This window comes from Vipera ursinii, assembly GCF_947247035.1.
Source record: "Vipera ursinii genome assembly, chromosome: 1".
In the NCBI taxonomy this organism is placed as follows: domain Eukaryota; kingdom Metazoa; phylum Chordata; class Lepidosauria; order Squamata; family Viperidae; genus Vipera; species Vipera ursinii.
This window is the reverse complement of record NC_139512.1, coordinates 230,083,476-230,095,621: the sequence shown is the minus strand read 5'-3', so window position 1 is coordinate 230,095,621 and position 12,146 is coordinate 230,083,476. Positions and strand designations below refer to the sequence as shown.

At 37.2% G+C, this 12,146-nt stretch overlaps 1 protein-coding gene across 1 annotated transcript in view; it reads left to right on the top strand.

Moving 5' to 3' along the window:
• KHDRBS2 (KH RNA binding domain containing, signal transduction associated 2) overlaps positions 1-12,146 on the top strand; it is a gene marked incomplete at both ends in the record, with an annotated part of 414,972 nt that overhangs the window by 206,339 nt on the left and 196,487 nt on the right. The window contains one exon of the mRNA XM_083351280.1: positions 9,301-9,447. Within this exon, the coding sequence (XP_083207406.1) occupies positions 9,301-9,447 (147 nt within the window). The remainder of the gene's footprint in view (positions 1-9,300; positions 9,448-12,146) is intronic.

Below are 12,146 nucleotides of genomic sequence, written 5' to 3'. Positions count from 1 at the left end.
GTGGATGTTTGATGGTATTACAGATATCGTCACAGGATGGAAGCAGTTCTTAGTAAGGCCGCCTTTTGCAATTGACTAATGGTGAATTTGTCAATGCCAGTGGTGTTCAAGTGGTGCTCCAGTTGTTTTGGGATTGCATCCAAGGCACCTATTACTATTGGTACTACCCTTGCTTGTCTTTGCCACAGTCTTTCTATTTCTATTTGTAGGTCTTTGTATTTTGTTATCTTCTCCAGTTCTTTCTCATCTGTTCTGCTGTCTCCAGGCATTGCCACGTCCACTATCCAGACTTTTTTGTCTTTCTTATCGACAGTTGTTAAGTCCGGGGTGTTATGTTGCAGGTGCTTGTCTGTTTGAATTCTGAAGTCCCAGAACAGTTTAACTTTATCATTTTCTATGACTTTCTCTATTTTATGATCCCACCAGTTCTTGCTTACAGGCAAATGATATTTCTTGCAGATCTTCCAATGCACCATTGTTGCTACTTTGTCATGCCGCTACTTGTAGTCAGACTGTGTGATCTTCTTGCAGCAGCTTACCAGGTGGTCCACTGTTTCTTCAGCTTCTTTGCATAGGCAGCACTTACTGTCTGCTGCTGTCTTCTCAATTTTGACTTTGTATGCATTTGTTCTTAAAGCTTGGTTTTGTACAGCCAGAATTAGTCCCTCGGTATCTTTCTTCAACTTTCCTGCTCTTAGCCATTGTCAGGTCTTGTTATTATCTGATTTCCCAGCTATTTTTTTTAATGTACTGGCCATATAGTGCTTTGTCTTCCCATGCCTCTATTCTGTTCTTCATCTGGTCTTTCTTGTAGGCCAGTTTGGTCTTTCCAGTAGTCAGTAAGCCTTCCTGATATACTAATTTCAGTGCATCTACATCATTGTCCTTCAGATATTCTTCCAAAGCCATTTTTTCTCTTCAACCACCTGATGTACTTGCAGCATTCCACGTCCACCTATTTGCCTTGGTAGATAGAGTCTGTCAATGTCACTGCGTGGATGAAGGGCATGATTCATTGTCATTATTTTTCTGGTCTTCCTATCCATTGCTTTTAGTTCTGCTTGAGTCCAATCCACTATTCCAGCTGTGTATCCAATGACTGGAATTGCCCAGGTGTTGATTGCCTTCACAGTAATTCTTCCATTGAGTTTGGACTTTAAGATTATTCTTCACTCTCTTGATGTATTGTACCTCTAATCTTTTTCTTGACTTCAGTGTGCTTGATGTTGTCAGCTTGAAGGATACCCAAGTATTTGTAGTAATCTTCCTCGTCCAGACTTTTAATGTTATTTTCATGGGGCATCTTGATTCCGTCAGTCTTCAATAGTTTTCCTTGTTTTTATTATTCTTATTATTCTTATTTTTTATTCATATTCTTATTATTATTTGAATCAGTCCTTATGATTATGTTTTGGCAAATTGGAGCACCTTATGGTTGCTCTGAATGGCTTTATGGCACACAGTCCTGTATTTTAGAACGTGACGCTTTTCTTTTGATATGAAAGAATCAAAAAAAAATGCATTTTCTGATTCGTTGAATTGGCTCCCAGCATCTGATATTACTACAGCTCTTTTTACTTCTCAGCCAAAATCCAGTATCAGTTCTATGGGATTTGGAAGTACTTCCTCAAAATTAGACTTTTCATTTTAGCCCAATAGGTTTTGCTAAATAATAGATTCTTAGTTGAGAACTAAAAATCCAAAAATATCAATCTTTGTAAATATTTATGGTTTTCCCTGACTTAACTTCTTATGAGCAAGAAAGGCAGGGTAATAATTACAAATAGTAAAGTAAATAGGCCATGTGCTTAACTGTCCCAAACCGGTCTTCAATGCACTCTGAATTTGTATTAAGTCATATAATACTAAATGGAAAAAATGCTTGCAGCTGTTTTCAGGGATTCAGCTCTTCTTGACAATCATCCTGGAACAATGTATGCATATCTTACAGACTAGCTGCATATGGATTAATTTAGTGCCAAACAGAGTGTGTATTATTTTCTGCAATTTTTCACAGATCTACACAGATTTCAAAAGTTCCTCCTTAGGGCCAGCTTTTTGAGGGGAATTATTGATTTTCTAGTATTTATTTATTTATTCAGAAAATTTAATGGCTGCCTATGTTAAATTCGTAACCCAGGGAGGCTAATAACCAATTTACAAACACAATATAATGTAAAAAAAAAAAAGGACACCCATAATCAGAGCCCTAGTGGTGCCATGGTTAGAATGTAGTATTACGGGCAAACGCTGCCCACAGCCAAGAGTTCGATCCTGACCGGTTCAAGGTTGATTCAGTCTCCCATCCTTCCAAGGTTGGTAAAATGAGGACTCAGATTGTTGGCATTATATGCAAATAATGCCAACATTATAAACCACCTCCTAGTGAATGGTGTAAACAGCTATGGAGTGGTATATAAGACTGAATGCTATTGGCATTGCTGTAATTAGGCAAAGTTAAAATAATTTAAATAAAAAAACTGAAGCTCCTTCTAACAATTCACAAAACAGATACACCTATATATCCCAGCTCTAATGTCTGGGAGGGAAAAATAACAGGTCTTAATGGCCTGTTGGCTTTCCAAATCTTAGTTGAGTAGAACAGTCAGCAAACATCTGCTCCCTTTCCTGAATAAAGTAGAAATTATTTTCCCAATGGAAAACTATATATCATAGAAAATTACATTAGAATATGAGTAGTTAGAAAATTAAGACAATTTCAACCCTCTTTCATCTGAGGTCTAACCAGCCTTCCTTGGTGATGAGTACATCTGCATTTTAATTGAACTTGGTATCATGTATATATGCCAGAGCATGTAAAAATAACTAATGAGTTCTCTGGGTATTTTAGAATAGATTTAACTCTGGCAGATTTGTTTTTAAATTCATCTGAGCTGACTTCCTAGTGCTTCAGGTTATAGAGAAAGAGAAAGGCCAACTTATTAAAGGATCTCATAGGGGACTTTGGAAAGTCAGGGTTAGTCCTATAGTTCGGCAGAAATTCAATAACTGAACATAGCGTACATTGAAAGCCTGATAACAAAGGATAGGAGGCAACAACCATGCTCCACATCTTCTCCTAATCCTCATAAACCATCCTGCTGTCACCAGTCTTACAAAATCCAACTGTCTGGCTGGCTTCTACACTTAAAATGCTAGACGACACCATATTGTGCTATCCCATAGGTGATAAATATTTTGTACTAGCTCTGCAGAAAGCAATTTAGGTCTTGCTTGATTTAACTAATTGTTTTTTACCTTACCCTTATAAAACCATCACTTACTATTATCATTATTACAGCTGGGCCTTGGGGTGGGTATAACAGTATTTGCAAAATCCGTTTTATCTTTATGCCATGACTTGTGGCATGAATTCTTACACATTTATTGAGCGGATATTGTATTACACTGCAGAAAAAAGCTCAGTAGATTATTACAGTCGAAACACCTGGCAGGCAATCTAGTGATATCTGTTTTTAAATCTGTAAATTATCTGAAAGATCGCATTATATATGTTTGTTTTGGATAAAATCAAAGACAATTTAATCAGAAAGTGAATATATAAAATAAAAAAGCTATTTTCTCATACTAAAGTAAGTATGAAAAATACGAATTCAAAACATTTTGTCACCAGAAGAGTATGTTCATGGGTTAGACTTCAGCCAAACTAATACTGGGACCAGAAAAATCTCAGACAGAGATTAAAGGACACTGCTCTTTATAAGTTTTATTAAAGATACTAGAAAATCCATTGGTAGAAAGAAATGCAAATCACAAACTGTAAGACTCAAAACATATACAGTATGTAGTATATCCAAAGTACAAATCTTACATCTCTTCTTCATCCATGAGTCAAAAATGGGCTGAGGGCCAATTTTGGGCAGATAAGAGCAGTGGCTTTATTTATTTATTATTTGCTATTCATTATTTTATAATAATAAATAGTAAAATAATAAAAAGTATGTTGAGATTCAAGGACTTGCCTTATAACTCCTTGCCTGGTTAAAAAAAAAAAAAAAACTTGACAATTTCTGATCTTTTTTATGTACAGTTTTTGTCACCAGGTCAGTGTAATTCAGGTTCTTGGAACGTAGCTAAATGATGTTACACTGCCTATAAATTAGTTTTATTGTCCACTAATGAATGTATCACCATTTGTTTTATTTTATTTTATTTTATTATTTTATTTTATTTTATTTTTCTGTTTGCAGTTCCAGTCAGCAACTGTAATAAAAATTATGCAGCTATTATTATTTTATTCATTTATTTAGCTTATTCAGCTGTTCAGTTTAAAGGTTGCCCACCCCCAGTGGACTCTAGGGGTCTTAAATTTTAAAAAATAGGGGTGGCTTAAATAATACATACTCAGAAGATATAGTATAAATGACAATAAAGCAACTTACAGGGGCTAAATCACCTATTTGCTCCAAGCTTAAGAGACAAGTCAAGTTTTCAATAACTTTCTGAATGTGCAGGCTGGCATCTATTAATTGTTATCGTTTGTTTGTTTGTTTTAAAAAAAAATCACTTTGGCCAAGGGATTCAGAATAGTATTGTAAATCAAGTAATTGTGAATTAGATTCATATAGTACCTTCCAAAAAAAATTTTTTCCCAACAGAAGACTTTGATCCAGGAGAGATATATAGCAGTGCAACCTGTAGCGTCATGAGAATTTTGCGTTGATTTTGTGACCTGGGGATTTTGTGGTTGAGTACACACATTGGCTAAACTTTGATTATTAAATTAACTACAATTGACTGAGTTTCCTATTAGCACACAGGGTATTTAGTAACAATATGAGCAACGTATAGGGCCTGTTCCCTCTTCATGCTGGTTTCTTTCAAATCAGCCATGGAGAATAACATTTTAGGGTCAACAGTTCAAAGTCAACTGAGAAACTGTATGCTTTTGATATGCCTAATAGTTACATCTACCTCATTAGTCAAACACTTAATTATTGTTTTGTGTGCCATGAAATTCTTAATAAGTACACATGGAGAGCAGTTTCTGGTTAAAAATAGGGTCAATATTGCTATGTTCAACAGGAAAAAGACATAGATCTCTTCTGAACTTATTCAGAATTCAATAGTAACATCAATTTCAAATATAGTTTCTTGCATTGTGCTTAGATGGCTGAAAAACCTGCAAATTTTGCATGGCTCATCAGACATACATTATCATTCAGAAAACTTGTCACATACGAAGTCTGCCAGAACAACTTAACATAATTAGATATAAAGTGGCAGCATTGCTCTAGGCAAATATTTTTCTTTCATTCCCCTCTCTTTACAATAAAAGTGGTTAGTCCTGAGTTCATAATGAGGAAGGCTGCTTTTGAAGTTTTCCTTTGTTTTGCTTGAGTCATGTTTTGCCTCATCCATGAACAAAATAATCAAAAAATTTCAACATGAAGCCTTCTGTAAGGCGACCTAACATATTTACATTCTGTGGAAAAGATTTGGCAATCTTTGGATTTGTACCTCAATTAATTTTCTGCTACTCAAGCTCTCGTTGACCAGGACTTAAGCAAGATCGTGTAAATATATTAATTATTCCCAAGTATTCTATAAATCACAGTATTGTTTGGATCTCCTCCTTTCACAGAAAGAGCACCAAGTGGACGTCTCCATTAGTAAATCTATTAGGAAGCTCCATTAGAAATCTTTCTATTCTTATTTCAGGAAAAAGCCCTTGCAAAAGTCCTGCTAAATCAACTGGTCACTCATCTGGAGTGGTGCCTGCTGCCAGAGTCACAGTGCAGCTTCTGCAAAGATTGTGGGACTATCGAGATGATCTTTGCTACACACCAAGTTCAGAAGTGTCAGGAGCAGAACTGTGATGTTTGCACAACTTTTATTGATCTCCCAATGGTGCTTTTTCCAAAAGCCAATTGGATTTTCTTGGTTTTTTTTTCCTTTGAAAATGTTTCACTCTTCATCCAAGAAACTTCTTCAGTTATAACTTAATTCAGTTAGAACTAAAGATGCTTCTTGGATGACATGCAAAATGTTTTCAAAGGAAAAAAAAACACCAAGAAAGTCCAAAAGATCCATTGGGACAACCATGTCTGGGATGATTGAGAATCTCCATAAACACTTTGTTGATCTCATGAAAACGTTTGAAATTGTTAGCTGGCAAGGCCTGTGGAGGATCATGTCAAATTTTGGCTACCTCACAAAATTCATTCAGATGATGCCATTTCCATGATGACATGATGGCCAGGGACTTCCAAAAGATTGAAGTCATGGATAGCCTGCTCTTCATGCATATTCTGTACAGAGAACCCAAAATCCCTGTCAGAAATGTCAGGAAATGACCAGTCCAATTACCTTGGGAGTACCCTCTCTTGAACAGTAACTATTGATGCAGAAGTTAACTGCAGCTTTGTCTATGTGCCTGTGAAACATGGACTATGAATTGAAGGCATGCAAGACTGCTCAACCATTTCCACATTGCTGGAACTTTTGCAGGATATTAGCAATAACAATAACATTTAGACTTACATACTGCTCCATAGTCCTTTACAGCTCTCTCTAAGCACTTTACAGTGTCAGCATATTGTCCTCAACATTATGGGCCCTCCTTTTACTCACCTCAGAAGAATGGAAGGCTGAGTCAATCGTGAGTCGCCGAGGATCAAACTCCTGGCAGTCGGCAGAATTAGTCTGCAATACTGCATTCTAACCACTGTGCCACCATGGCTCCTATTAGGCATCAGATGGCAAGACAAGGTACCAATCACTGAAGCTGCATGCCTACCATCAGTCCAGCACTTATGGACAGTCACTCTGCTGATGAGAGTATACACCCGGTGGGAAAATCATGTCATCCACATGCTGAATGAGCACATATCCAATCAGCTTCTATTGGGGAACTCTCTGGTGGAAGATGCTCACGTGGAAGGCAGAACAAACATTTCAAAGATACACTAAACACCTTCCTGAAGTTACTTGATATAGATAGGATCCCCTGGTAAATGCTGGCATAAAGCTGCCTTCCCTGGCATGGCCTCATCCACAAGAATTGTCAAGCTTATGAAGCAAGATACACTTCTGAAGCACAATGTAAGTGTGAGCAGTAGACTTACTACTCTGCAGTCCCTACACATATCTGTTCAACATGTACAAGTAAATTCTGTGCCCAAAGTAACGGGATTACTCATCTTCAGACACAACACATCTAATCTTAAAATAATATTAAAAAAAATAAAAAGGTCTTCATCAATGATGATGAATGAACAACAGTCAAACTCTGTCAGTGAAGAAAACAAAAAGGATGCATTCTGGAGTTGGTCTGCATATAGATTTTATTCTATAAAATCAAAAGTCTTCCATTCCCATGAAATTACCACAGAACAGAGGAAAACTGACCATCCCTGGAGATGACATAGTTTATTCCCTTTGTGCTAGGAGTAAACACTAAATTTATAAATAATAAACAACAAAACATGATACATGAAAAAACCCACCCACCCTGAGCATCTCATAACTTAAGAAATACAACTCCATATTTCTTCTGTGAAAATGTCACTTATGGCACGTATTTCTACTCACATAGTTATTTCCAGCAACAAAACTGGGAAGCAGAAATTCCTGTTCATCTATAAAATCTCGTGCATGTCTACTCTGGTATATCCTCAAACCTTCTCAGCAAACTTTGAGGGACAGCAGACAGAAATTTCCATCACATAGGTAGAAGTCTGCTTGTACGACAGGGGAGGCTTGTGCATGAAGCATATTCTTTTTACATATCCTAGTGAATGAATAGAATTGATGGATCTGCAGCTGTGAAGAAAACGTCTGGAAAGTGTTTTTTTAGTTATTTTTATTTTTTCTGTTAGTGGTGGAAAAAGAGTAGTTTGTAAATAGCTTTTCCATTGGAAGAAACTATCAGTGTGACCCCTTGTTTTTTTCTTAAAGACCCGAAAGACTGGCAGTTTTCCCCACACTTGCAAAATGCCACAGCAATTGATTTGTGGTGCTAGAGACAAATGGCATGAGAAAGCCTACACTGGTTCTTCCAAGGAGACGTTTTCTTTCCTTACATCTTTCTAGCAGAACAGTCTAGTTTTTTTTTTATTTCACATAAAAGTTGAAAGAAATGAGCTTGAGGTAGAGATGCCCTAGATCTGAGTTCAGCTTCTGATTATCATATGGATATATCTTGGGCATTATACAGATTGCACTGAGTTGGAATATGGGGAAAATGTAAATCAGGTTTTCTGCCTAAGCACCTGCAACACAAGATTAGGGATAATTCCAACGTGCCAAGGCCTGCATATTTCATAAACTTTGGCTGAGCTCCTCTTACTGTAGCGTGTATCCAGAACCAGAGCCAAAATATTGCTTTTTCTCCCAGAGTGGTTGACTTTCTAGAGAAGAGTGATTTTTCTCATATCTACCATGTTATTGGGGCAGCACAGTGACTCAGTGGTTAAGATGCTAGGCTTGTCAGATGAAAAGCTGCCAGCTCAGGTTCAAGACTTGAGCGCCATGTGTCGGGGAGAGCTCTCATCCTTGCCCCAGCTCCTGCCAATCTAGCCGTTTGAAAGCCTACAAATGTGAGTGGATAAATAGGTACAACTTCGGTGGGAAGGTAATAGCGCTTTGTGGTGTCATGCTGTCCACGTGACCATGAAAACGTATTTGGACGGTGCTGGCTCAATGGCCTTGAAACAGAGATGAACGCCGTCGCCTACAGTTGACCAAGACTAGCAGAGTAAAATCTGCAGGAACTCCTCTTTTTTACTGTGTTATTACATTTTAGTTTTGATAAATACTTTTAGATATTGCAATAAATGCTACTGTTTTTAACGTATGTATTCAGCTATTTTACTAATAATTGTTCTAGTTTGATTCTTCTTTTTTTAAATAAAGTATTCTGGGCACAATTATTGATGAACAGTGGTAATATAAACCAAACAAAATAAATAGTACTTTAGGGTATATTTTATATCGTAACATCAAGTACACTGGTGAAAGAAACCTGAATCGATCCTTTTTTTTCTTAGAAGTGGGTTGTTGTTTTTTGCATTGTGAAAATTTCAACACGCTGCCAGGCATTAACCATTCTATGCTTTATTGATTAAAATCTGTTGCAGATGTTAATTATGCTAGTTTTCATTATCCACACAAAGTGATTTTCAGATTGTCAAGTAATTTATACAAGAATTGTGTTGTTTCTCACAGGGCCTCGTGAGAATCTAGGCTGAAAGTCTGCCTAGATTATGACCTTTGGTTTGCTACTTTACAAATGTTAAATCAATGCAAAGTGATTTCTAAAAATACTCTTCTCCACAGGAAGAAGAATTAAGAAAAAGTGAGGAAGCCAAATATGCACACTTGAGTGATGAACTACATGTATTAATTGAAGTGTTTGCCCCTCCCGGAGAAGCTTATTCACGGATGAGTCATGCCCTGGAAGAAATTAAAAAATTTCTTGTTCCGGTAAGTTGCTTGCAGAGCTATTACAAATGTACAGTACATGGCAATCATTCCATTGCACTAAACACAGTATTTGAAAATCGTTATCATTAGCAGATGTTGGTTCCTCTTCCGCTACTGTCCTCATCACCAGTTGAAGAAAATACCAACCCTTGATTATTCTGCATTTGAAATATATTTTTGGAAATTGTCAAATGAGTTAACTGTTGCTTATTCATTGTTGTGTGCTGTTGCTTCTTTTGATATCCAAGAAATGAATCCAAACTGTCAGGCCTGAAAGATCAGGCACAAACTTGAGGCCCAATTAAAGTGGTGCATTTCTACTCATGCCTATTCATGGTTAGCACCTGCTTGGAGTTAGATAAGGAAAGGAGTCCCTGTGAATTTTACTCCACTAGTCATTGCCAACTATAGGGGGCGGTATTCCTCTCTGATTCTGGATTAGATAAGGGTCAACAGAACATAACGGTGGTTGGACTTAGTCTGCTTGTGGCTACGTAGGGATTCTAGGCTGATCCCTCTTTCCACGCCACCCCCTGGTTCTGCCAATTCTTCTACACAAATAGGGAAAAGATGTTAGGCATGACTGAGACTGCTATTGCAGATAAAGATAAGAGGGTACATGAATTTAGAGTTTGAGAACAAGATACAAGTAAAATTAACCATAAGAAAAAAAAACCTCTAAAAAACAACAACCAGAATACATTCCAAGATTCTTTGCGTTATCAAGGAAATGAAAAAAAGCTTGTAAGCCGCCCTGAGTCTTCAGAGAAGGGTGGGATATAAATGCAATTAAAATAAAATAAATAAATAAATAAATACAACTGGTCAGGCCAAGGAAGAATGCTTCTGCCCAATTACCTAAGCAAATTTTGTTCAAACTGTGGTCTGTGGAACTCTATGGTTCTCCAAAACCCGATGGGGTTTTGTGAGAAACTAATGGCGGGGGGGGGGGGGAAGTTTACTGTAATGAAACCAAGGGCATTCACAGTCATTTTTGCTATTTATCAGGGCTGTGCTTTGCTTCAGATTTGATACCAAGAAGGTGTTGCATGGTATGATGCATCTTTGAAACTTCCACATCTTTTCCAGAGGTTACATGCAGTCTGCAATGGGCTGTTATGAGATCCCATGAAAGATGTGGCAAGAACTTAAGACAGTGTTGCTATGTTCATGTTCTGGGACATCTGTTTAGGTTTAGTTTGAAAGCACTGCACAGTGCACAGTTATACTACCTCTTCATTTACCATGTCTCTTTGCACAATTATTTAACAGACATGAGCTTTTCCCATGCCACTTAGGGATCTGTTGGGCCTTTTCACATAGGTTTCACGAACACGCACGCACACCCACATTTGTGTGTCGTCTGAACTGGAATCTGAAATTGTAGATACTTTTGCAACATGCAGTTTCAAGAATTTCAGGTAATTCTCACTGGTGACTTACAAAAAAGAGATTCCTTTCATTTTTCAAATGCTATATTTTGCATTATTATATTATCCCATGGATAGAAGGGAGCAAATTATGATTTCCAGTTGTAATTAAAAGGGCTCATTTTTGCCACCATTTATCAGTTTCTCCTCCCCAAACTCATTTATTCAAAGTTCTGCAGAGTCCTGTGATATGTCACAATATTAGAATTGTACAACAGTGAAACATCTAATATTTTTAGAATCCCTAAGTGATGAAGATAGTTAAAAAAGCAGTGTGACATCAGATGAGTTTATAAATTGGGGCACATTTGGCTAGTATATGATACATGTAGCATACCATATAGTATATCAGTGATATGCCTTGTACATTCCTTTGCCCTTATTCAATGTTGTCTTTATTACTATAACCAAAATACTGCAACATGTATAATACATGCTGCTACTAAAACATGCATATCCAACAGGACCTAAATGGCAGACATCCTCAGGACATAGAATATTAAAGTTAACTAAATAAGTCGGGAGAGCAAAAGGTGACAAAAAAAGAAATGATAGGTGTAAAAATTCCATAACAAATCTCTGAATTCAGAATGCAGACATTCATTAGAGCAGGAAAAACCTTAATATTTAGTGTATATGGATATTAGATACATAAACAGACAGAGTTATTAAACAGTGAGGACGCTGATTGGCACAGCAATAATTTGTGCCTGTTATTTTGTCATGACCGACGATCTGTTGTCAGTAACAAACCAAGAAGCCTTGGTGGAGCAGTGGGCTAATGCCTCCTTAAGTAACACCAGCTGCCTGCAATTAGTGCAGGTTCGCATCCCACCAGGCTCAAGGTTGACTCAGCCTTCCATCCTTCCGAGGTAGGTAAAATGAGGACCCAGATTGTTGGGGGCAATTAAGCTGACTTTGTAATAATGCCGCTTGGGGTGTGTGTGAAAGCCCTAATAAGCAGGCATATACATAGAATGAAGGCTATTGCTAAGCTTGTAAGCTGCCCTGAGTCTTCGGAGAAGGGCGGGATATAAATGGAATTAAAATAAATAAATAAATAAATAAAAATATTCAAAGAATTATTATAAGATTATTATTTTTTTGCTCAAATTTCTTCACCCATCCAGTTCTACTTTCTACGGCTGAGTTAATTCTCCAATTGCTATCACCCCTACACTGCAAAAGACACACTACTACATGTTGCCTATGGTTTGTCTCTTTGCTGTGTTCGATCAACATTTGCTCAGAATAGCCTATCCACTACTT